The sequence below is a fragment of the Coenobita brevimanus genome, chromosome 51 (assembly GCF_032717465.1).
Source record: "Coenobita brevimanus isolate Jiangsu-jjx chromosome 51, ASM3271746v2, whole genome shotgun sequence".
Lineage (NCBI taxonomy): Eukaryota > Metazoa > Arthropoda > Malacostraca > Decapoda > Coenobitidae > Coenobita > Coenobita brevimanus.
Window position 1 is genome coordinate 23,481,155 of NC_137004.1, and position 27,543 is coordinate 23,508,697.

The 27,543-nt window shown below is 41.2% G+C and overlaps 1 protein-coding gene across 1 annotated transcript in view; it reads right to left on the reverse strand.

Annotated features, from left to right (window-relative positions):
- Positions 1–1,988: 1,988 nt before the first annotated feature.
- The window catches only part of LOC145400248 (acetyl-coenzyme A transporter 1), a 105,744-nt gene continuing 80,189 nt past the window's right edge, over positions 1,989–27,543 (reverse strand). The window contains exons 9-12 of the mRNA XM_080272763.1: positions 24,970–25,154; positions 23,094–23,214; positions 11,938–12,186; positions 1,989–2,410 (exon numbers count right to left, since the gene is read on the reverse strand). Of these exons, the coding sequence (XP_080128889.1) occupies positions 2,237–2,410; positions 11,938–12,186; positions 23,094–23,214; positions 24,970–25,154 (729 nt within the window). The 3' untranslated portion in view covers positions 1,989–2,236. The remainder of the gene's footprint in view (positions 2,411–11,937; positions 12,187–23,093; positions 23,215–24,969; positions 25,155–27,543) is intronic.

Below are 27,543 nucleotides of genomic sequence, written 5' to 3' on the forward strand. Positions count from 1 at the left end.
TCCTGAAAATAACACAGTTCTGGGACACGGACAGGTCTACCCATGCCTGGTGCCTAGGGGTTAATATTGGTGGTGAGTTTATGAGGAGCAGACCGAAAAAGACACGGGACGAGGTCATTAAGTGTGACCTCAGGGTTAAGGTACTGAACAGGGAGGCTGCAATAGATCATGCAGCATGGAGAGCCGCCATTAGGTGACCAAGGCCAACGCATACAAGCATGTTGGAGCCTTTAAAAATGAAATGAAACAATCTATCTATCTATATATATAAATATATATATATATAGATAGATAGATATATGAAAGTGCTTTTGAAACATTTGAATGTGGCTTGGGATAATGGTGGAATTCCAAAAGTGGAAAAATGGAGTGATTATAAAAATACCAAAAAAGGGAGATTTAAGTGTGTGTGGCAATTGGAGGGGGATAATTTTGACACCTGTAGTTGCAAAAGTCTTTTCCAAAATCTTGTTGAACAGAATAAAGCCAGTAATTGACAAATTTTTAAGAGACGAACAAGCGGGATTTAGAAAGGGTCGAGGTTGTAATGATCAGATTTTTATTGTAAGGCATCTAATGCAACAAGTTAATGAGATGAAAATGCCACTTAGTATGTGTTTTGTGGATTTTGAAAAGGCGTTTGATAGTTTTTCACTTGAAGCTATGTTGAAAATTATGAGATTCTATGGTATACCAGAAAAGTTTGTAAATATTATTAGAAGCCTGCATGAAGATACATTTTGTAAGATAATGGTGGGTGGTTCTTTGAGTGATCCATTCGAAGTTAGGTCAGGAGTGATTCAAGAAGGAGTTCTTTCGCCACTGCTGTTTGTTTTGGTTATGGATTATGTTATGAGAAAGGTTGTAAGGAGAACAGGTGCAGGAATTAACTGGAAAGAAATAAGAAGCTGATGGATTTGGACTATGCTGATGATATTGTACTGATTTGCGGAAGTATTTACGAGATGCAGAGGATGCTTGTCTGGTGGAGGAAGGAGAAAAAGTGGGATTGGTAATAAACTGTGGAAAGACTGAAATTATTAATATGAATGTAGAGAACCAAATCGATTGTGTAATTGGGAATAATGTGGTGAAGAATGTAGAAAACTTTAAATATTTGGGAACGATTGTATCATCTAATGGATCATTAAACAATGAAATTGAGGAGAGGATTAGACAGGCTTGGCGAGCTGTTGGAATGTTGAAATCTGTTTGGAATAATATGCTTTTGGTACATACTAAAGTGAAAATTTACAAATCCATGGTTAGAGAACAATTTTAATTTATGGGCATGAGTCATGGTACAGTACAATTGCAACTGATCAGAAAGTATTAGGATTTGAGAATATAATACTAAGAAGGATTCTTGGGGTAAAGTGGCAAGACAGAGTTACAAATGAAAGAGTAAGGGATATTACGAGAGTGGAACCAGTTAATGAATATGTGAGACTGTCTCGCTGGAAGTGGCTGGGGCACATATACAGAAAAGAAGGCAGTTTAATACAGGATGTGCCCACCAATAGCTTTGTGGCACTGCACTGTCTGGCTCAGTACGTTGGGTATGTGTACACGTGTGTGTGCGTGTATGTGTGTGTGTGTGCATATTTAAGTCAGGGAAAGATTGTGTAGTTTTGCATATTTGAGTGAGGGAAAGATTGTATATGTGCATTTTTAAGTGAGGGAAAGATTGTGTATGTGTAAATATGAGCATGTTTCATGAGAGAGAGAGAGAGAGAGAGAGAGAGAGAGAATGTCAACATTTATGCAAAACTGATCTGTGGACTGGTGTCATAAAATGGTAGTAAATATGAGGAGAATAAGTCAACAACATGGAAGCAGATGGAGTAAAGTTCACGTACGGGGCCAAGTAACTTGATTTCCATTATGCAAATGGTGTGGTGTTTGGGTGGTGGTGTCGCTAAACTGAAGTTCAGAAAATTCTACTTCACAGAAAAGCTGAATAGCATTAGGTGATGTGTTCTGTTTGGTTACTACAAGGCATGATGGGTAAGGTAAAAGTGGGATATAGTAGGGAAGAAGGGGAACCATGGGAGGTCATAACATACTTTTCACATGTAACATTTACATACACTACTATCTATGTAGAACATGCTTGTCAAAGTAGATATGACTCTCCTCCCCCTCCCTTGAAAAAAATTAAAAAAATAAAAATAAATTACATTTATAAAAATAAAAATAGTACATGAAAGTCTTTGGGAGTGAACTAGGATTAGTTTCATTGAGTGCGTTGGTATTTGACAGCCCAGGCTGAGACAGGGAGTTCCTGGAGACGACGTACGGTTGGTAGCCCCCAGCGTGCCCACAGAAGTCCCACCACCACCAAAACTGCACTCTCTATGTAGTATCCATCCATCAACACCTCACACACACCTCCTCCACCTTCACACATCTGGGAAAAAAAAAAACACACACACATTTTACTCATCCTTTCAATAACCAAAATCAATAACAATAAATCTAGGCAGAGCTGGAAATATCCATACTGTACAAAGGAATTTCAGTGAGATTTATCATTTCCTCATAATTTAAGGACGTTCTAGCATTAAAGTAGTACAGTCGGTGGTAGGTGGTGGTGGTGACCATCATTCACTCACTTGATGAAATGCTGCCTACTTTTTCTTCCCCTTTTTCATTCCAACTCTTTGTCTGCCTCCTTTCTTCCTGCTTCTTCCTTTCTACCCTGTCACTTTTTATTATTTTTCTTTCCACTTCAGGTTGCTAACACAAGATATTTTACAAACAATTTTAGAAGTAGGAGAAAGGTAACATTCATGGAGGAGCCAAACTTAGATTTAAACACTGCAGATGGTAAAGCAATACCAGTTAGAGGAATGATTGAGTTAGACATCAAATATGCAGAGACTATCAAAACATTAACTACTGTATTCTTCATAGTAGAAAATTTATCTATAATGCAAATATGCTTCTTGGACTTTGTACAATGAGAGAAGAAAATATTATGTAAATGCCATATTTCAATGACATAAATTTCGACAAAGAATCTATCTATCTATCTATTGCCAGACACCATAATCCCGTAAGGGGTGGCCATTTGACTTTGAGTTAGTTGTTTTACGGGGAGGGGCACTAACCCTCCACCAACCCACTTGTTGACACGTAGGGAGCACGTATGGACTGGTTATGTGGTTACCACCCAGCGTTGTAAATGGTTTCTTGGCTTACACGAAACCATTTGGCTTGTCAATGTAAAGCCACCTGTAAAGGAAAGAAAAGCAATAAGAAGTGACAGGAAAGATGGGAGAAATAGGAAGAGAGGAGGGCAGGCACAGAAAAAGAAAGATAAAAGCTAAGGAAGGAGTAGGCAGCGTAGAATAATAGAGGAAATTTCTTCTCCAAATAATCATTATCATCATCATCATCTGGACCTCCTTTCCCACCCTAGGGCAGGGTAAGGAGCAGCAATGTCCAGACAGACCAAATCTGCCCAATCCAATAGGCCACACTTCCATTTACTCATCATTCAAGCCCCCAGAATCCTGGCTCTATTGGATACGCCAAAAACATTCACCACGTTCTGTAGCTTCGCATAAAGTATCAGACAGAGTCAATCCGGTGGCTGCCACGTTAAAAAGGGGTGCCAAATCCCTGATCGTGCACTTCTCCTCACAACATTCATCCAGCCAGCTTGATCTCCTGTCAGTTCCCTAGCCTCACTGACTTCCAAACCTCTCTTCCTCACACACTCATCCACCATATCTCTCCACCTTCTCCTTGGCCTACCTCACCTCCTCCCTCCTTCAAATTCACTCAGATATACCTTTTTCACCACTCTCTTGTTATCCATTCTCTTCACATGACCATACCATCGCAGTACACACTCTTTGATTCTGGTATCCACAGATTTCCTCATTCCAAATTTTTCATGAATCACATTATTTCATATCCTATCCACTCTCTGTACTCCATGTACTGTACATTCCTTAACAGTCCCATCTCCACTGCTCTTACTCTTGACTTTTCATATTCTTGCCACACCATGGTCTCACATCCATATGTTAAAGTTGGCACTAACACTCCTTCATGCAAGCCTCAAGCAGCTGCAACACTCAAGCCTCTGTTTCTTATCAAGGCCATCAGTGCACCAGTTACTTTTCTTCCTTGTGTCACTCTACTGTCCACTTCTTTTGTACATTTTCCTTTCTTTTCTATAACTGTTCCCAGGTATTTGAACTCTCTCACCAGTTCCAGTCTCTCTCCATTCACTGTAACATCACGAGTCACCTTCTCTCTCAGTAACCATCACATTACTCTATTCAACATTTACTTTCAAGGCACGATGCTCAGAGACATCAGCAAATCTCTGCACTAGCCCATCTAGTTCTTGTCCGGCATTTGCAAGTAGTACTGCATCATCAGCAGACAACAAATTTGAGATATTCCATCCATCACCAATGCCACACACCCCTGTTTCAGTCCCACATTTGATCTCAATGTGGGACTGAAACAGGGGTGTGTGATGTCTCCATGGCTGTTTAATATATATATGGATGGGGTTGTAAAGGAGGTGCAAGGTAGGGCAGTGGATGTGGGGGTGGCCCTAATGAATGAGGGTGAGATTTGGAAGCTTCCGGTGTTGCTGTTTGCTGATGATACAGTATTGTTGAGTGAAGATGAATGGGAGTTGCAAGGTTTGGTGAATGAATTTGGGACAGTGTGTAGGAGGAGGAAGCTGAAAGTTAATGTAAACAAAAGTAAAGTTATGGTGTTTGAGAGGAATGAAGTCACAGAGTGTGCAGTGAGGTTGGATGGTGAGGATATGGAGAATGTGAGTGCATTCAAGTACTTGGGTAGTGTGATGAGTAAGGATGGAACTTTGGGGGATGAAGTACGTGAAAGGGTACAGCAGGGAAGAAAGGTTGTTGGTACACTGAAAGCAGTGATGAGAAATAGGAAGGTGAGTATGGAAGTTAAGAAGTCACTGCATGATGGTATTGTGATCCCTACCCTGACGTATGGAAGCGAGGCGTGGACATTGCAAGAGGGGAACAAGTCAAGAGTGAGAGCAGTGGAAATGAGTTACTTGAGAGGAGCATGTGGAGTGACGTGGAGGGACAGGTTGACGAATGAAGAAGTGAAGGAATGTTGTGGGGTAGATGTGGATGTGGTTGAAAAGATTAGGAGAAATACACTGAGGTGGTTTGGACATATGGAGAGAATGGAGAATGAAAGACTGACTAAGAGGGTGCATGTAGGTGAGGTGGAGGGAGGGAGAGGGAGGGGTAGACCGAGGATGAGGTGGAGGGATGGAGTTGACAGGTATATGAGGGAGGGGGGGGGTGAGTTGGGGGGAGGGGAGTCAAATGGTGGGTGACAGAGTGACTTGGAGGCGTTTTGTCTGCGGGCACCCTTTGCGGGATTAGGGCGTCGGGCTATAGATAGATAGATAGACCAATGTCATCCCCTCTCCCTTAGTCATGTTTTTACTTCTCTCATCACCCCATCCATGTATATAAACTGAACAATCATGGAGACATCACACAACCTTGTCACATGCCCACACCGATCATGAACCATTCACTTAGATGACCATTAACCCTTACACATGCTTCACTACCATCATAAAAACTCTTGATGGCACCTAGCAGCTTACCATCTATACCGTACATGTGCAAAACTTTCAACAATCCTTCTCTGTCCACTTTGTCGTATGCTTTTTCCAGATCCATAAATGCCATAAACACCTTATGGTGTGAGTTGGGAGCAGGGCAGTGAAATGGCGGGGGACAGGGCGACTTGGAGGCGATTTGTTTGTGGCCACCCCAAACGGGATTGAGGCGTCTGGCAATAGATAGATAGATAGACCTTATGGTCCTTCTCACAAGCCTTCTCTGCTATCTGTCTCACTGCAAACACTGTACTTGATGCACACATCCTCTGCCACTCCTAAAGCCACCCTGTTCATCACTCACTAGGACTTCTGATATCTCTCTTATTTTATAATAAAAAAAAAAAAAGTTACTACATGACAGTATTGTGATACCAACTCTAACCTACGGAAGTGAAGCTTGGACATTGTTGGAAGGACACAAGTCAAGAGTGAGAGCAGTGGAAATGAGTTATTTAAGAGGAGCCTGTGGAGTCACGTGGAGAGACAGGCTGATGAATGAGGATATAAAGGAGCGTTGTGGTGTGGATGTGGATGTGATAGGAAGCGTTATGAGGAACACACTGAGGTGGTTTGGCCATGTGGAGAGGATGGAGGGTGAAAGACTGACGAAGAGAGTGTATGTGAGTGAGGTGGAGGGGGGAAGAGGGAGGGGGAGGCCGAGGATGAGATGGAGGGATGGGATGGAGAGGTATATGAGAGAGGGGGGTGTGAGTTGGGAGCAGGGCAGTGAAATGGTGGAGGACAGGGCGACTTGGAGGCGATTTGTTTGTGGCCACCCCAAACGGGATTGAGGCGTCTGGCAATAGATAGACAGATAGACCTTCCCAACCACACTCAACAAACTTATGCCATGATAATTCTTGCACTCACTTCGCTCACCTTTATTTCTGTATAGGGGTACAATCACAGCCTTTTTCTGCTCTGCTGGCACAGTTTCACTTATCCATGCCTTCTTACATATCTCCAAAAAGCAATTCATTCCACTCACTCCACTACACTTAATCTGTGCCAGCGTCACGTCTCCTGGCACTGCAATCCTTCTTCGCACACCCCTAAAACCAATCATGTTTACAGCCACTCTGCTCTCTATATTCCCATTCATCAGTCTTTCAAAATATTCGTTCCATCTGCTCCTTACTTCATCCCCATGGGTTAATAATCTACCACCTACATCCTTCACACCATCACAATTCTTTCCACTTTCACTTCTAGATTTCTGCACCTCTTTCCAGAATAACTTCCTATTTTCAGAGTGGTTTGCATTCATTTTTCTTCCTAGATCATCATTTACCTCCTCCTTTTTCCTCTTCACTAGTCTCTTTACGTGCTTCTTGCTCTCACTATATTCAGTTATTTCAATTGAACCCCTGTCCTGTAACCACTTCAGCCACTTCTTTCTCTTTTCCTCCACTGCTCTCTTAACTTCACCATCCCACCATGCCGTACCTTTCTCCTTTGTTGTTACTCTTGCCATACCACAAACTACTTTAGTATTTCTAACTAAGCAATCCCTATATGCATTCCACAGGCTGTCCAGATCCATTTCATTCCAATTCACTGATTCTAACTCCTACCCTACTTTGGTCCTGTATTCATCTGCCACTTCTTTGATCCTCAGCTTCTCATCTTTCAGTCTTTCTCCCTGACTGCTCCTCTCTCTCCTGATCCAACTCACTCCTCACAACTTGATCTTGCATAACACAATCATATGTTCTCACAGACCCCCACATCGTCCTCTCATGGCCCTCGTATCAGCAACCATTCCCAGCGTCGACCTCTCTAAGAGCACATAATCACATGGAGAGACAGGCTGACGAATGAGGATATAAAGGAGCGTTGTGGTGTGGATGTGGATGTGATAGGAAGCGTTATGAGGAACACACTGAGGTAGTTTGGCCATGTGGAGAGGATGGAGGGTGAAAGACTGACGAAGAGAGTGTATGTGAGTGAGGTGGAGGGGGGAAGAGGGAGGGGGAGGCCGAGGATGAGATGGAGGGATGGGGTGGAGAGGTATATGAGAGCGGGGTGTGTGAGTTGGGAGCAGGGCAGTGAAATGGCGGGGGACAGGGCGACTTGGAGGCGATTTGTTTGTGGCCACCCCAAAAGGAATTGAGGCGTCTGGCGATAGTTAGATAGAACTCATTTAATGTGGCTTGCTACACATAGTGGCCTAAATTCGGGTTCCAGTCAGGGAATTCCCACCAAACAATGTCTCCTCGCCATGCTACTCAGTTCAGCCCGAGTCTCTTACCGTAACAGACGTGCTCTGAGTGGTCTCCATCCTAAAACGTGACATATACTTACATGTAAAATAGGGGATTAGGTTCTAGGAGCCCCATATTTTTTGTTAAAAATGTATTTAAAGATAGGGTATTATAAATATGTCTGCCGTAAGACACCCAAGACAGTGTGTTTACACATGATGTCGCCGAATGGACACATCAGCGCATTCTAACCTAGCCTAACCAACTAGTTTTGCCCCTGAACACTCCCCATAAAAATTTTAACCACCAAGGACTGCCACTAAGCTTCTTGGAAGTCCTCATTACCAATCAAGAAAAAACTTCTGACCTATCCAACACGTCAATGGCTGTCCAGAATCACGCGTATTTCGCCGGGAACCACTTTCGGTGCACACACACACACACACACACACACACACACACACACACACACAAAATGCAGTGTGAAATTATTTCTGAAAGTCATTAGTAAAAAAAAAAAAAAAAAAAAAAAAAAAAAAAAAAAAGAGGCTATACTGAAGTCGTCAGCATGGAGTAATTGCGTACTTTTCACATCTCAGATATGCACGAATTTGTACATTTTTCTTTGTTTATTATTGTACGTTAGTTTGAATAAATATCACTGTTCTTTATAATGGAGGAGTATTAATGTCCATGTGAGTGTGAATATAATAGGTAATCATAAGTCTAACCCCTGAAGTGAGGATCGTCTGTCCACCAAACTCCATTTTTCCCATATGGCCTGTGGTTCCGTTTATGCGTGCTTGTTTGTCCACCAAATTGTCGCATAAAGGGGGGCCCTACTGCATATTTATTTGCATCTTTGTGTTTGAAATTGAGTTACAAATGCACAATCTCCTTTCCTGACATATCCTTCAGTTGCTTCGCGTTATCATTTTCTCCTGGTACTCCATTACAAACCATTATGTTATCTTCTCCACATAATGCATCCAACAATTATATAATACATTCAACAATTATAGAAGCTCTAAAGTAACAACAGTGGTCAAACATAAAAAGAAAAATATACAGTATGCCCTAAATTCTCTCAAAGAAAACAAAGAGTATAACCAGCATCTGATCAGAAAAAAACGGGACCTCTAACCCACTCTCACTTAACCAGTCAGACTTACCTAAACTGGACTTCTCACCCAAGGCCAAAGGTCACAACAGCAGTCATCCATGTTTTATTAACTCTAATATTACTTTACCGAAAAGATCATTCACAAAAATCATGATAAAGAGTAAATTGAGAAACTGCAATTTTTTGTATTAGAAGAGACCTGTAAAGTGAGAGGCTTATCGACTGAGAATGCTTTATGTTGGATAAATAACAAAGAGAAAACAAATGTCTTCCTAATTAACTTAATGAATGGTGATTAACAGATCAATAAAGAAACTTGCATATGTAATTCAGAGACCAGTCCAGATCCTATACAAGAAGTGAAAATAGCTGGAGTGTCAAGTAAAATTGTCATACACTGAGTGCATATAACAGCATTTGATTCGCTCAGAAAACTTTTATGTTTAGAATGATCAACTGGATTTACTACAGAAACATCGACAGACAGTCGCATTATCCGGTGAAAAATTAGGCTGTACTAATTTAATACAACACCAGATTAATGTTAAACAGACACCCAACCTATTTACATGCCAGCATATAGAGTCACACATTTGCAGCGTGCATTGGCTAAACAATGTGTGGATGAAATGTTAAGTTTGGGTATCACTGAACCTTCAGTGTCCCTATGGAATGGCTATTACCAGATAGAGAAAAATCATGCAAATACACAACATTTTTACAAATAATGGTAATTTTCAGTATTCAGCACCGAAGGATGCCAATGGGGCTTCATACAGCATGTGATTCACATATGGGTAAGATGCTGTACAAGCTGCTCTAGGTCATTATGGATAGAAAAGATGTTGGCATATTCACCAGGTGGATCAGTGAATGGAGAGGAGGGCCAAAGGTGGTGGTGAACACTGAAATCTCCTAGATTGGAGATTTCAGAGAAAGAAGAAATTGATAGGATGTGTTCCTCTTACAAGGAAGATAGTCAAAGAATTTTTCATAGTCAGCAGAATCAGAGGATAAGTAAATAGCACAGCTATATTAGTCAGAGAATGACGGGATAGCCGAAGCCAGAAAGTAGAGAATTCAGAAGATTCAAATTCAGGAGCACAATAGCAAGATATTTTGTTGCGTACATATACGCAACACTTTTGACTCTGAAATGAGTACAGTAACCCCTCTAAGACCCAGACAACCAAGACCCGGACATTTTGGGCTTGGGTCCATTAGTCGAAGTCTCAGATATTCCCTACGATATCCGGACAAAAGACCATCTAGACGAAGGTCCAAAACAATCTGGGGCACCAAAAATGGCCAAAAAACATCAATTTAAAAAAAAAAAAAAAAGCCAATATGTGTTCAACCCTATTCTTTAAATTTGCTGCGCGGTGACGAACAGCTGTGTTTCGGGGTATAGTTCCGGCGACGTCCGCTAGAGCTCCCCTGCATCCTCACCACTTCCCGCCTACCTACCGTCGTGACTGCACGCTCGTCGCCATGGCTGCCCACGTGCTTGCTTTGATCGTGATGCCCTACCTGCTGCAGGACCTGCTGTTCCTTTTCATTTATTTTATGGTTTCTGTCCCTTATTTGTGTGAATATGGTCTTATATAGGTGCTGTGCATGTCCAGTAGGTTCGGTTGGGGTCATAAGTACCTGTCCAGGGGCATTTTGTTCAAGTCCCGGACATTACTTGGACTCTATTACGTTGGATTTTGGAGGGGTTACTGTATAGAAAAAGCAGGAGGATACAGGAAAGGTTTTGCTATCAAGTCACCTCAGACAGCTGAGTCTCAGTGAGGAGGAGAGGATTAGGTTTAGAGGAGGAGAGGTGGCATTCAGAAAAGAGAAAATTTGAGGAAAGGCCACGAATGTTGCAGAAATGAAGAAGTGTGTCAGACAGTGGTTCCAGGCATCTCGCTTGGTCGTCACCGGGAGAGAGGCAGATGGTATGGGCTTGATGGTTCCCCCCCCTCTCCCGGGATTCCGAGGCTTTGTAATGAGATGCCACTTATTTTTTTTTTTGAATTTTGAATAGGAAGTGTAGTGTGTAATGTGCATGAAGTTTGGCACTGACAGTGAGAGGAACTTGTACCAGAGAGCATGCTGGCCTATTCTGTGTTACTGAAACAATGAAACAGTTCAGCAAAAGGTAATGGTCTGAAGCTAGTCCTGAGGGCTGATGAAACAGGAGTTCCAGCTCTCTCTGTCATCAGTTTTCCATCCACCTTGGGAGTACCACCCTGCTTAACTGGTACTACAGTGTATTAAGGCATACAATTTATATGTTTGCATAACTTGATTGCAAATACACTAGCTGAACTCAATAAAATCCATCCATCCATTTGCTTCACTACAAATAATGGCCAATAGAGGTAGAAACACTTTTTATTCCTCAAATTACATGCTTGATATACAGTACCTCCATCAATCACGACACCTGTTTTGAGAACTTTCTTGTAGACTAACTAGATGGCAGTACACTGCACTGCCGGTAGTAAACAAATTTCATGAGGACTGTGTGGCTGTATTCTTGATAATTTTATTACTGGTAAATCTACTGAGTAGGTAATCAAATGCATGAGATAAATAACTGTATGAGTGCTTTGAACTGAGCCTATGCCTACCCACACCTCAGTTCATTACTTCTGTCATCGCACATCAGGGTTCTTCGAAGCATATATATATATATATACAGTATATATATATATATATATATATATATATATATATATATATATAAATATATAAAAGGTGCATCTTCCACACCACAAAATATGGTAATAAAATAATTGTGGATGGCTTCTTTACAATTATCAGTAAACTGGGGAGTAAATCCATGTCCATGAGAAGAATCCCGGTTTTTGGTATTTGCAGAGGTTTTGGGAACCTAACCCCTGTGAATATCATGGGTATACTGTACTGTACATGGCTGATCAGTTTATGATACAAGCAAATCAACATACCTGCCTGTCCTTCTCTGAATAACATGTGGCTGGAAGATGCAGTTGCTCCTCCATATTCTCTACTGTGGCTGCAGGAAGGCAGGAAGTCCATGTTAGCTCTGAGACAAAACGGAGGGCTACCCAAGATGGCCAGTTGCCTCCCAAGTTTGTGAAAGTGTTGAGGAGTGTCATGTATGTCCCGCCAACAGTGGAGTCACTGATGCGTGCAAAGAATGCCATCACACCCACAAACATGCAGTTGACAAACACCTGTGTCAAGAGGATATGAGTTAGAATTCACTAGTTTTACTGTTTGTATTTCCTTTTCTCCAGCTTTTACATTTCTTCACACTTTAATTTTTTTTTTTTTTTTTTTTCATATTTCTACTTACTCTACACACTTTTATAAAACAGCATTGCTTCTCAAACTCTTTGACATCTGCTAAATATAGCAGCCTCACCTTTCACATGGTTAATTGGGGGGCAGACAAGCTCTGTATACGAAGAGCATGTAAACGGTAATATCTACTCATATCTATCTATAGTGTTACGGAACAGAGAAAGATAATGTACACTTTAAGTGAGAATACTAATAATCACTACTGTCCCGTAAAGTTCCAGGTTCAAAACAAAAGAGTTAGGTAAAATTACAAGTTAAAGTTTAATGCTCAAACTAACAACAAAACATTCAGGACTCATAAGGATAATGTAATGGCAAAACAGGTTGAATATATGGTTAACTGCAATAGCCTCTATTAACACGAAATTAGCATGAGTAAATTTATCTAAGTCAGCCCTGATAAAATGAGATACCAGATAATACTCAGTGAATGCAAGATAAATTATTACAGATACAAAATAATATTAAAACTGATGGACATAAAGATCCCTACATGAATTACAAAAACTTCACTAGGCCTACAAATTAAACTTATGCTATACAGTACAAGAAAAAATACAACAGTTATACTCAAATTACACACAGCTGCTAGATGTTTGGAGATTTCTTGAGCACTCACAATAATAATATCTGTACAGGGGAGGACAGAGATGTGAACAAAATGAGGAGCAGATCTAAGTGGCAATGATGCAGAGACTGAGCTCATTATATAGGGGCCAGGAGAGCCTGATACAACTTGTAAGAAGGACGCGCAAATGAAGCCATGGGGACAAAAGGCTGAAAATCCCGCTCTGAATAACAGAGAGAACGACTTACTCTACTATAACGGTAGAAGGGGGGGACTGAGGCAGAACACGCTCGTGATCAAACATGCAGCAACTGTGCGTTAAAATTACACAAAGGATGATGAAATCATAGGCTATGTAACACCTCCCCACAAAGAAAAAAGAAATTTACAAAGGAAATTTCTTATTACTCTAAAACAATCTGTACATGGCATTACAGAACATGCAAATGTCTTTCCCAATGTCACAAAACATGAGATCTCCCTAGCACGTTCAGTCATAGGTACTTGCCAGTATCCCTTTAACAAATCAAACTTACTTATGTACCTAGCCTTTCCGATCTTGTCTATGCAATCTTCCACACGAGGGAGAGGGTAAGTGTCTGTTTTAGTTATCTGATTAACACGTCTGTAGTCAATGCAAAGCCGCTGTGACCCACCTGGCTTAGGGACCAGAATGACAGGAGAACTCCACTCGCTCTGACAGGGCTCAATCATCTTGTGGTCCAACAGGTAGCCAAGCTCCTTCTGGATGAGAGGAACTTTCACTGGGTTCACACGGTAAGGAGGCAATTTAATTGGCTTTGCGTCTCCAACATCGACATCATGCATCAACACAGTGGTTCTTCCTGGAGTGGCACGGAACACTTGCGGGTACTCCTGCAGTAATGCCGAAAACTCCTGCCTTTCCTTGGGAGGTAGATGAGAAAGCTTAGTCTGGAGATCATTCATGATATCAGGATTCTTCCCCAAACTATCACTCAGTCTCATACTGCATGGGAGAGCTTCACTTGCAGACTCGGGTGGAACAGCTACAGTGCAGACTGGATTATTTTCGTCCCGCCTGTGATATAACTTAAGCATGTTGATGTGACATAGTTGCTTGCTCTTTCTACGATCTGGTGTGGCGATGACATAGTTGACATCACTGAGTTTCTTCTCCACGAAATAAGGGCCACTAAACTTGGCTTGAAGAGGTTGCCCATGAACTGGTAGCAGAATCAAAACCTGATCTCCTGGCTGAAAGTGGCGTAACCTGGACTTCTTCTCATACCAAGTCTTCATCTTCTCCTGAGCAGCTCCTAAATTCTCTCTCGCCAGCTGTAAAGCAGTGGACAGCCGTCCTTTGAACTTCATCACATACTCCAGCAGGTTGACGTCATCTTCCTCCGACAGCCAGCATTCCTTGAGTAACTTAAGGGGTCCTCTTACTTCATGGCCAAACAGTAGTTCAAAAGGTGAGAAGCCCAGTGATTCATTTGGAGATTCTCTTGCAGCAAACACAACGAATGGAAGACCTTTATCCCAGTCTTTCTGATGTTCCAAACAGTATTTCTTGAGCATCGATTTGAGTGTTTGATGATATCTCTCCAACGCTCCTTGGGTCTGGGGATGGTAAGCTGAAGACGTGATCTGGGTGATGCCCGAATCTTTCAGAGAGTGCTTGAAAACGTTTGACATGAAATTACTTCCCCGGTCTGACTGTACCTCCTTGGGCAAACCAAACTTTGTGAAGAACCCTAGCATTTCCTTAACCACGTTCTTTGCTGAGATATTTCTAAGTGGAATGGCTTCAGGATAACGAGTAGCCATATCAATCAGGGTCAACACATAAGAAAATCCTGAAGAAGTCTTAGGAAGAGGGCCCACAATATCCACCAACACACGGGTGAAAGGCGCCTCAAAAGGAGGAATGGGAACTAGAGGTGCAACCTTTTCAGTCTGATTACACTTCCCCACAACTTGACAGGTGTGACAAGACTTACAATACCAGGAAACATCCCTGAAGATACCTGGCCAGTAGAAGTGTTTCAAAATGCGTGCCACAGTCTTCCTCACTCCAAGGTGTCCTGCCAACTGGAATCATGAGCCACTCTAATGATATCCTGCCTACAAACACGAGGGATGACAACTTGATGTACAACCTCCCATTCACAGTCGGCTGATGCTGTTGGGGATCTCCACTTCCTCATAAGTACTCCTGACTTTACATAATAACAAGTAGAAGCACCGGCTGACTCTTCTTCACTGTAAGCAGAGTTAGCTAGACCTTTCAACTCAGGGTCAGCAACCTGCAACTCAACCAACTCTTGACGAGACAAATTATCAACACTACGGGGTACTGCCTCATCTGGTGAGTGGTCCAAATTAGCAAGAAAAGTGTCAGCTAGGATAACATCATCATCATCCTCTAAATCACCAGTAACTTTAGACTTAGCCCTAGTGACAGCACATGCAGGGAACACATCAGGGACATCACAATCCTGGGACGCAGCCACTGGCTCACTAGACAACTGAGGAGCTGGACACACTTGACTTCCACCAATATCATTTCCAAGTAAGAAAGTTACACCTGACATTGGGAGTGTCTCAACCAACCCAACCATAACGGAACCATTAACAAAACCAGACTCTAAATTCACTCTGCACAGAGGGACAGAGAAGTAATTATTCCCTACACCTTGTAAGATAACAGTTTCATCAGAGGAATTAACATTAGAGCCTAGAACAATGGTCAGCATAAGGGATTGGCAAGCACCTGTATCACGATATATTTGAACTGATTTCCTGTCATTACTGTCCAGAGGACTGACAAAACCATCAGACAGGAAATTAGCACATGAACTCTTGAGAGTGTCACCCACGGTACTGCTCAAAAGAGGAGCTCCATCATGAGAATTTAAGTTACCCCTCAAAGCAGGTTCAGTTAACTCAGTTAAAGAATTATGGGAACTCTCAAGGGTGGACACTAGACCAACTGACTGAATATTTAAAGACTCCTTTTTGTTCACATCACGCTGTCTCCTGAAACATCTCTCCGTAGTATGACCAAGCTTACTACAATAAGTACATTTACTTTTCTGAAATCTAGAGGTGAAGCTGGTATTTACTGCCTGAGAAACATCATCCTTATTCTCTTTCCTGTTACCTGTACTCTGAGTAGAGGCAACGTACTTACTCTCAGCTTTCCCTTTTTCTCTAGAATATCTCTTGTGAGTGAGAACATACTCATCAGCTAAAACTGCAGCATCAGACAAATTATCTATTCTTTTCTCATCAAGATATAGGCTTACATCTTTACTAATACACCTTTTGAAGTCCTCCAGCAAAATCATCTGCTTAAATTTATCAAAATCAGAATCCACATTCTTAGAATTTAACCACTGCTCTAACAGATCTTCTTTGATTTTTGCATACTCAACATGGGATTGCTTATCTTGCTTGTAAGTTGTCCTAAATTTTACTCTATAAGCTTCAGGAACAAGCTCATAGGCCTTAAGAATCAAGCTCTTAACTACATCATAATTATCAGACTGATCCTGAGGCAAAGATGCATAAGTTACTTGAGCTTTACCGGTGAGAACAGTTTGAAGGAGTACTGGCCAATACTCCTTAGGCCAATTAAAACCTGTAGCTACCCTCTCAAACAACTGAAAATACTTTGTTAAATCAGATTCATTAAAAGGAGGGACAAGTTTAACATTTTTAGCCACATCAAAATCATCAGAGCTAGATGATCCAGTTCCACCTTGTTTCATGCGATACTCATGGTCTGCCTGAATCCTAGCAAGTTCAATTTGTGCCTGAGCCTGTATCTGTGCCTCCTGAATCCGAACCTGAGATTCCGCCTCCTTAGCCTGAGACTCAGCCTCCTTAGCACGTGCTTGAAATTCAGCTTCCTTCACACGAGCCTCCTGCAGGGCTAGCTGTAACTTAGCTAATTCAATCTGCGTTTGCTCATTTGGAGGAGTTACATTAAACAAGCTTTCATTGATCATGTCAACAATTTGATCTTTAGAATGATGAGAGCGAACAGCAATTCCCAATTGTTGAGCAACGAGCTTAAGTTCATTCTTTGTTCTGTTTTCTATATCACACACTGTTTGCACATTTGACAAAAAATCTTTGGCTTCATCAAGTGTAGTAATAGTAGACATCATGAATAAGTAACAGTCACAAAATATCAAGCAATATCCTTATGATAATATCCTGAATATCCTGATGAGAGGTCGCCAAATTTATGTTACGGAACAGAGAAAGATAATGTACACTTTAAGTGAGAATACTAATAATCACTACTGTCCCGTAAAGTTCCAGGTTCAAAACAAAAGAGTTAGGTAAAATTACAAGTTAAAGTTTAATGCTCAAACTAACAACAAAACATTCAGGACTCATAAGGATAATGTAATGGCAAAACAGGTTGAATATATGGTTAACTGCAATAGCCTCTATTAACACGAAATTAGCATGAGTAAATTTATCTAAGTCAGCCCTGATAAAATGAGATACCAGATAATACTCAGTGAATGCAAGATAAATTATTACAGATACAAAATAATATTAAAACTGATGGACATAAAGATCCCTACATGAATTACAAAAACTTCACTAGGCCTACAAATTAAACTTATGCTATACAGTACAAGAAAAAATACAACAGTTATACTCAAATTACACACAGCTGCTAGATGTTTGGAGATTTCTTGAGCACTCACAATAATAATATCTGTACAGGGGAGGACAGAGATGTGAACAAAATGAGGAGCAGATCTAAGTGGCAATGATGCAGAGACTGAGCTCATTATATAGGGGCCAGGAGAGCCTGATACAACTTGTAAGAAGGACGCACAAATGAAGCCATGGGGACAAAAGGCTGAAAATCCCGCTCTGAATAACAGAGAGAACGACTTACTCTACTATAACGGTAGAAGGGGGGGACTGAGGCAGAACACGCTCGTGATCAAACATGCAGCAACTGTGCGTTAAAATTACACAAAGGATGATGAAATCATAGGCTATGTAACAATAGCCATATACCTTAATGCCGTAAGAGGTGGCACAAATAAATTGCCTCCATGCTGCCCTGCTCCCTGCCATTTCACTGCTCTCCCCCCAACTTATACCTCCTCATTCATATTTCTCTCCACTCCATCCTTCTATCTCATCGTTGGTCTCCCCCTCCCTCCACCCCCCTCCATCTCATTGACATGCAATCTCCTCATTAATCTCTCATTCTCCATCCTCTCCACATGGCCAAACCACCTCAATGTATTTCTCCTAATACTTCTGTCACATCTACATCCACACCACAATGCTCCTCAACGTCCTCGCTTATCAGTCTCTCTCTATGTAACTCCACATCCTCCTCTCAAATAAATCATTTCCACTGCTCTTACTCGTGACTTGTGCTCTTCCAAACATTAGACTGGGTATCACAATACTATCATGCAGTGACTTTTTAATTTCTATGCTCATTTCCTTATTTTTTAGCACTGCTTTCAAGGAACCAGCAACCTTTCCACCTTGTTGTACTCTTTATAGCACTTCACCCTCTAAACTTCTGTCCATACTCATCACACTACCCAAGTACTTGAATGCATACATATTTTCCATTTCCTCATTACCCATCCTTACTTTGCATTCAGTGATTTCATTTCTCTCGAAGACCACAACTTTACTCTTCCCTATATTCACCTTTAGATTTTGTTTCTTACATTCTCTCCCAAACTTATTCACCGAGCCCTGCAGTTTCCCTTCATCTTTATTTTATAATACAGTGTTATCTGCGAGCAACACAACAGGAAGTTTCCAAACACTACCCTCTCTCATTACGGCCACTCCAACATCCACTGCCCCATCTTGTACCTCTTATAACTTCATCCATTTACAAACTGAACATCCATGGAGACATGACATATCCCTGTTTCAATCCAACCTTCAAACAGAAAAATTCACTTAGTTCATTGTCCACACACACTGCAGCCCTAGTGCCCTCATCCATACTCTTCACAGCATTCAGTAGCTTCCCATGTTCTCCATATATTTCGAATATTTTCTTCATTCCTTGTCTATCCAGTCTTATGCTTTCTCCAAATCTATGATGGCTGCATACAACTTATTTCCCTTCTCTAGAAACTTTTACATCAAACATCCTAGAATGAATATCTGATCTACACAAACCCTTCCCTTCCTGAAACCTCACTGTTATTCTCCACCTAATTCCTCTGATTCCCTAACTCTTTCAGTAAGTATCCTACCATTTCTTTCCTTTTTACATGAAGACAAATAGCGTTATGATTACTGCATACAGTACTTCTCTTTCTCATTTTCCTCTGTACTGGGAAATAATTATACCTGACTTTCAATCCTCTGAGACTCTACATTCCTCCCAGGCCAACATGCATATTTCCTATATCCATTACACAATCTCTCCACCATGCTTCAGCATTTCATCACACACTCCATTAATTCTTGGTGGTTTCTCCATTTTGACTCTTCATTGCTTCCATTACCTCTATATCCTAGTGATCTCTTCCTCCCTTCTCATCTCCCTCCTTCTCCCAGCCATTTCTCAGCCACTTATACTCACACTACAGTACTTTCATTCTCTATCTATATTATGTAAAACAATTCCTTAAAATGTTCTTTTATAAAAAAACAGCTGATGGGGGGGAAGGAAAATCTTGAATAACTTTTACATACGAAGACTGTATTAAGGCTCTACTGAAATCTATACTACCACCAAACATATTCATACTCACTCACTGATCATCATTAGGTATATCAAATACTGACTGTAAAAGAATAATGGTAATCATCGTCATATCATTTATAAAGTTTCCAACATGCTTGCATGCGTTAGACTTGGTCACCGAATAGCGACTCTATACACTGCTCAATCTCTGGCAGCGAAACACATTCATATTCACTCACTGATCATTAGGTAAGTCAAATACTGACTGTAAATGAACAATGGTAACCATCATCATATCATTTATAAAGTCTCCAAAATACTTGCAGGCGTTAGCCTTGGTCACCTAATAGAAGCTCTCCACACTGCTCGATCTCTGGCAGCCTCCTTATTTAGTCTCTATCCCTCAGGTCACACTCTATAACCTTGTCCTAGGACTTTTTCCAGTCTGCCTCTTGCAACCCTACCCCCAATGTTCACACTGCTCACTTTCTGCATTTAACTGTCATTTTCCATCCTCTCCACATGTCCAAATCATCTCAATCTATCCCTCCTTATTGCAACACCAATACACTCTAGTCCCATATCCTCTTTTACTGCCCAGGTCTTACTACCATACAGCATTATATTCCTAACATATGCCACATACAAAGATTCCTTACCACTTAGGAAGAGGAAGGGCCCTCTCGGTGTCAGGAGACGCAACAGCTCCCCTAACATCCATCCTCCAACCATTCTTTACTCTTGCCACAGAACTAGCTCCAGCTCTACCTCCAGCACATAACAGGTCTCCCAATCACCAAAACTCTTCCACATACTCAGGAGACTCACCAGCAAGACCTATCCTTTCATACTCTCTACATACAGTACTCTCCCCAAAACGCCGTACACACAAAATCAGCATTATCTAACAGCTACATCTACTTTTTAACCTTCAATCTGTGCCTTCAACTCTAGCTTCCTTTCTGGCTGTTCTATAGCTGCTGTTGTAGATGGCCACTGCTCTGCTAAAGCTATCAATAGTGGTGTTCCTCGGGGATCTGTCCTATTGCCCACTCCCTTAGTCTCAGTCTATCATGGTCACTATCAACTCCCTCAGGATTTCCTCGTCCATATAATTTAAACTCAATCTCATGCTGGTGAGTAATCCATAAGTTCCTACAATGATTTTGTTTACATGCTTTTCTGGTGACAGGTCATCCTGAATAATCACTCCTAAGTCTTTCTCATCTTTTCTTTTACGAATGATCTCACTGTCTATTTTATATGTCCAGTGCGGTCCTTTTTCATTCATTCCCATTTCTAATACATGACACTTCTTGGCATGTGTCCTATTTGTGACATGCCACTTTGTGTGGGTGATTGCTTAAAACGGTACCATGCCGAGCGAAGTATTCCCTAGTGGAGCGTACACACACACACACACACACACACACACACACACACACACACACACACACACACACAACATAACTCCTCATCTTCAAACCCCACAAGATCCAGCCAGCAGCTCAACATCCCTGGAGGAAGTGAGTTTTCCAAATTTTGTCGATTTGTATATTGACCTATTCCAATATTTCTATATTTTTCACATAAATAAGCATTGCTTTCTACATAAACACATATGATGAAAGTACAGCTTCAGTATCAGTACCTAGGAAAAAGACTAGTGGTCATCTTGAGTTTCTTACAGCACTATAAAAAAAAAAAAAAATTGGATTTTTTACATGTAGACTTTGAATAAAACAAAAACCCTCTAGCATGTGAAAATATGTACATGTGGGTGAGGCGGGAAAAATTGACAGTGCACTAGGAGGTATGTTGTTCTCTTTCGTCCAAGTAATAGTTATGTTGATGTTTTGACATCATGAGGGAAAAAAAAAAAAAAAAAAAAAAAAAAAAAAAAAAAAACTTTGGGAGCATATTTTTCAAGTAAAGGTGGGGGAGGAGAGTGTTTTTTTCTCACTTGCAGTAAAACTATGCTGCGCTCGGAGGAGTATTCTACCTCTGTCGTCCATTTACTCGAAGTATTGAACGTATCAACTTCCTGTAAGAACCATGATAAAGAGCTGTAAATTCTATGTATGTATATGACCAAAAAATAAGCCTTTCGAAGCATATTTTTTAGGTAAAGGTGGGGGAATAATGCGTTTTTATCTCGTTTGCGGTAAAACTATGAAGCGCTTGGAGGAGTATTCTACCTTTGTCGTCCATTTACTCGAAAAGTATTGGACGAATTGAATTCCTGTAAGAACCAAGATAAAGAGCAGTAAATTCTATGTATGTACAGGACATAACAATGTAATATCTCTGATGAAAAGTCGCTGTTACGTAGGTGGGAAAATAGCGGTTACTGTGCATGCATGACGAAAGTGCAGCATAGGTGTGGGTACCCAGTAGTTTTTTGCGATTTAATTGGAAATTATGAGGCACATGAAAAATCTGTAGATACCATGAGAAAGCCCATGAAATTCCACACAAGATTATGAAATAAAAACACAACCTATGAGAGAAAACTTATGTGCTAGAGTACTCTGCACAAAGCATCAGTTTCCAGTAGGAAATGGCTTTTAGTTTTTTGCTATTTTCTCGAAAACTACAAACGTATCAACAATTCACAAAGCTTATTAGAAGACTGATGAAATTCTCTTTCAAAACTTCTAATAACATTTTTCTGTATGATCGAAAACATTCAAACTATGATGCTGGGATGTGAGACTGACATTCCAAAATGTTTATTCACACCGGCCTAATGTACTCCTATTTGTACTTTTTTTTTTTTTTTTGCTTATCAGCTACAACAAACATCAGCAAATAAGATAATGTAGGTTTCATGGCAATATATATATGTTTGGGTGGCGAAAATAAGGCGAGAATACATGTTTTCAGCAGCACGTGGGGGGGCTGGTGGGGAGGAGGGTGGAATAAAAATCGTGCGCCGCGAAGCTTACTGAAAACTTATTGTGCGTGAAAGGGTTAAGAAGAGATAGCTAGGATGATGATGATAAAGATTTCAAGAGTTCCTTGGTATTCATGGTCGTATGCATAAACATTAAGCTGATAAGTAGAATGGAAACTCCCTATTTTAAATGATAATTTATGAAGCATGTGAGTCAGACATAATGTGTTTAGCATTCCTATATTGTTGCTGACTGCACTCCATAATGTGGGATGCAGGCAAACCATGCCTAATAACTGCAGGCATTCTAAAAAATGACAAAAAGGAATCATGGGTATTTGCACTGCACTTTATGATTTAAGGTTCAAGCATATGGCACTCAACTTCACTCCAGTTGACTGCTGCATTGCTGTATCTGTACTACATTTCATGAAATTCTGACTGTTTATCGTACACTATAAAGTAATATCTCATCTTCCCTAGCTTCCTTTCTTACTTTTCTCATCCATCTTTGCTTTATAACTTTTCAATTCTTCAACATTTTCCAGTTTCACCCTTTCAATCTCCATCCTCTCTATCTCTCTTCTTTATTTTGTCTCCATTTCCTTCCTCCATAACTCACCTGATGTACAAGATATATGATGACGATGATAAGGTAGTAGTGGAAAGGGTATGAGCCATCATCCAACCTGAAGTAAGGTGTGTACCATACCAGTCCTGCCAATGCTAGTCCAAACACAAGTCTGTGAGTAGGTAAAAAGGTATAAGCATTATGTTGCGTTTAGAGACCACTGATGATGGTAACATGTGTTGGTCTTTTCATTTGATGGCAACTTTCCATGTGTCACTATCCTTAGTCACTTCCCTACTCTCCACTATCCAAGAAGTCTCTGCACAGGACTTTATTCCACATCTTCCTAGATCTGCCTATAGGCATTCTGCCCTCCAGATTCATACCTCTGAATCACCCTCCCCCTTCCTCAACCAGCCCAAACCATCTTGTCCAATTTACATATCTCTTTCCTATGTCAAGGCTCTTGCAATACACTATTCTCAGTTCTGTCACTCAGTGATGCCTTACTCATCCATCTATACAGTCTCATTGCTTCTCACTGCTGTGCATTTCAGTCTGCATTTATCCTCTTGTCTTACTGGCCAAGTTTCAATGGCACACAGAATAAGACTACTTATACAGTACATATTTTACAAAGAGTACCTTTAGCACAGAAGGAGAGTTTCTTCATTGTCAGGAGAGGCCACAGTTTCCAAAACTTCTTTCATCCGCTTCTCTTTTAAGCATCAGAACTAGTCTCTGACCCTCCTGTTGCAGTTAACATGTCCCCCAGTTACAGAAATCCTCCATCCACTTAAACTGGCTGTCACCCCAAACAGTATTTTCTATATTATTATCAACAGCAGGAACAACCTTACATGCTGCACAAGGAATATTTCTCACATTCTGCAATCTACCTATATCACCACTGCATTTGTTGTGGACCCATCTATTGTGGTACAAGTTGTACACCAAATAAAATTCCTCGCAAATCCATTTTTACTTACATCACAAGGTTACACACACCATTGCAGAATGTTACCAATCTCACATCTACTGCCCATGCCTTTGTTTTATCAGTTTAAACTTAAGTCTTTTGCCTCCATTCCATTCCTCTACCTCCTGAACTTCTATATGGCCTCTTACATACTTTTAGGAATCAAAGCTAAATCACTGGCAAATAAAAGGTCCTACGTAGCCCATGTCTAAACTCTCTTGACAATACCTCAGGTGCATGGATGAACTGCAATGGACTAGGCATGAAAACTTGATGCACCTGTATACTGACTGAGAAATCCTTGTTTTGCTCTGCAACCACTCTTATGCATGCAGCTGACTTTGTACATTTACATCACCAATCTGACAAATCTTTCATCAACACAGCTTTCTTATAACCTATTTTATTACCACCCTCCAGACAATCAAATGCCTTCTCCAAATTCACAAATACAGGCAGGTTCTACAATAGGAGTGGGATATGTTAATGGGGGACTGCTTGGATAGCTTAATGTTAGATAACAGATTACTACAACAGATTGCAAAACTTGTATAACAGAATGCAGACCTGGGAAAAATAGGGTTACATTAACTGATCCTGCCTGCATCACCAAATTTGGGTCTAAACTGCCCAATCTCATATCACTGGTTTCTCATATAGCGAATGCTTGTAAACCAGGACCCGCCTGTACATAGCATAGCTTTCCATTCATTCCAAGGTACCATACTTCTCTTGTGGCTGTTGGACAGTGAATACTTCATTATTTGTGCCTCTTCCTGGCCTTAGGCCATATTGTATTCTCCAAAATTTATTAATAAACAGCAAACTTGATAGTTCTAAATGCCATGATTTTGTACTTCAATCTTAAAATACTATAGATGCAGTACATCTATATGGTAGTACAATTTTTAAAGCCTTCTCTTTGTGAAAAACCAGTATACAACTGACCTGAAAATGTAGCCATACATAAAAGGTGAAAGCGGCCGAGGTCCAGAAGTATGACGTGAAATATAGAGGGGAAGAAAGATCTGAACAGGTGTAAGAGGGATGGACAACAGTGCCAGCCGGTCCTTTGGAACACCATACTCTGTCAGCTTCAGAGCTGTCAGTGAGTCTGCTGCTGCAAATCCAATCTGTTCCAGGAAATATCATGGCTTTACATATTACCGGTACTATAGTACATTATATATTGTATATACATATATATCCATCCATTCATCATCTAATCCTATGTCGCCCCATGAGGAGTGTAGGAGCCTGGGGCTAGGCCAGTTGGCCCTGACATTCAAGATAAGAGTGACCAGAATCACTCAATCCTGAGTGGCCCCCAACCATCCCTTGGATATAAAACTGCACCAACTCAATCTGACTAGAGTGCCTTAACAACCCACTAAACTACCAGGTGCCATAATTTGGTTATGTGGTTACCACCCAGTGTAGTAAATGGTTTCCTAGTGTACAGGAAACCATTTGGCTTGTCACTCAGTGTAGAGTTACCCATACACAAAAGGAGGAGGAAAGAAAGAAGGAAAGAAAGACAGAAATGGAAGGAAGGAAAGAGGGATTAATAATCATAATCATCATCATCACCACCATCATCATCAATTGGACCTCCTTTCCCACCCTAGGGCAGGGTGAGACGTAGCAATGTTCAGACAGCCCAAATTTGCCCAATCCAATGGGCCATGCTCCCATTCACCCATCATTCAAGCCCCCAGAATCTTGGCTCTATCGGATATGCCAAAAACATTCACCACGTTTTGTAGCTTCACATAAACATATCCGACAGAGTCAATTCAGACGCTGCTACATCAAAAAGGGGTGCCAAATCCCTGATCATGCACTTCTCCTCACAACATTCATCCAGCCGGCTCGATCTCCTGTCAGATCCCTAGCCTCACCGACTTCCAAACCTCTTCCTCACACACTCATCCACCATATCTCTCCACCTTCTCCTTGACCTACCTCGCCTCCTCCCTCCTCCAAATTCGCTCAGATATACTTTTTCACCACTCTATTGTTATCCATTCTCTCCACATGACCATACCATCTCAGTACTCTCTTTGATCCTGGTGTCCACCGACATCCTTACTCCGCATCTTTTGTGAATCACACTACAGTATTTCGTATCCTGTCCACCCTCTGTACTCCACATACATTCCTCAGCAGTCCCACCTCCACTGCTCTTACGCTTGACTTTTCATTTTCATGCCACACGAGTCTCACATCCATATGTTAAAGTTGGCACTAACACTCCTTCACGCAAGCCTCGTGCAGCTGCAACACCCAAGGCTCTGTTTCTTATCATGGCCTTCATTGCACCAGCTAGGTTTCTTCCTTGTGTCACTCTACATTCCACTTCTTTTGCACATTTTCCTCTCTTTTCTATGACTGTACCCAGGTATTTGAGCTCTCCCACCAATTCCAGTCTCTCTCTCTCCATTCACTGTAACATCACACTGGGAGTCACCTTCTCTCTCAATAACCATCATTTTACTCTTTTCTACATTTACTCTCAAGGCACAACGCTCACAGACCTCAGTAAAACTCTTCACTAGCCTACCAAGTTCTTGTCCGGTACTTGCAAGCAGTACTGTAACATCAGCATACAACAAATTTGAGATGATCTATCCATCACCATTCATTACCAATAACATCCCTCTCTCCATTACTCATGTTTTTACTTCTCTCACCACCCCATCCATATATATATATATATATATATTTTGAACAACCATGGGGACATCACACAACCTTGTCGCATGCCCACACCGATCATGAACCATTCATTTAAGATGCCCTTTAACCCTTGCACATGCATCACTATCTATCTATATCTATCTATATACCTAGGCTGCTTCCCCCAAGGAAAGGGAGGTAGCCGAGACAGGACGACTCACTCTCCACTTACTCATCCATTCAAACACATTCATTCGCATCTTAGCCCCAAAGGGGAGAACGGACAGATCCTCACCGCACCACACCGCACAAGGGTCAACTGGGCAATGCAATCAGTGACATCCGCAGCAGGGCCCGACAGCAGAACTGGTTTACCCCTGCCACATCATAACAGACCCATCCCCTTACCCGCACCTGACCTGACTAGCTGATCATAAAAACTCTTGACGGCACCTAGCAGCTTACCATCTACACCGTACATGCGCAAAACCTTCCACAATCTTTCTCTGTCTACTTTGTCATATGTTTTTTCCAGATCCATGAATGCCATAAACATTTTATGGTCCTTCTCACAAGCCTTCTCTGCTATCTGTCTCACTGCAAATATCTGATCCACACATCCTCTGCCACTTCTAAAGCTACCGTGTTTACCACTCACTAGGACTTCTGATATCTCTCTTACTTTCTCTATAATAATTCTTCCATATACCTTCCCTACCACACACAATAAACTTATGCCACGATAATTCTTGCACTCACTTTGCTCACCTTTATTTTTGTATAGGGGTACAATCACAGCCTTTTTCCGCTCTGCTGGCACGATTTCACTCATCCATGCCTTCT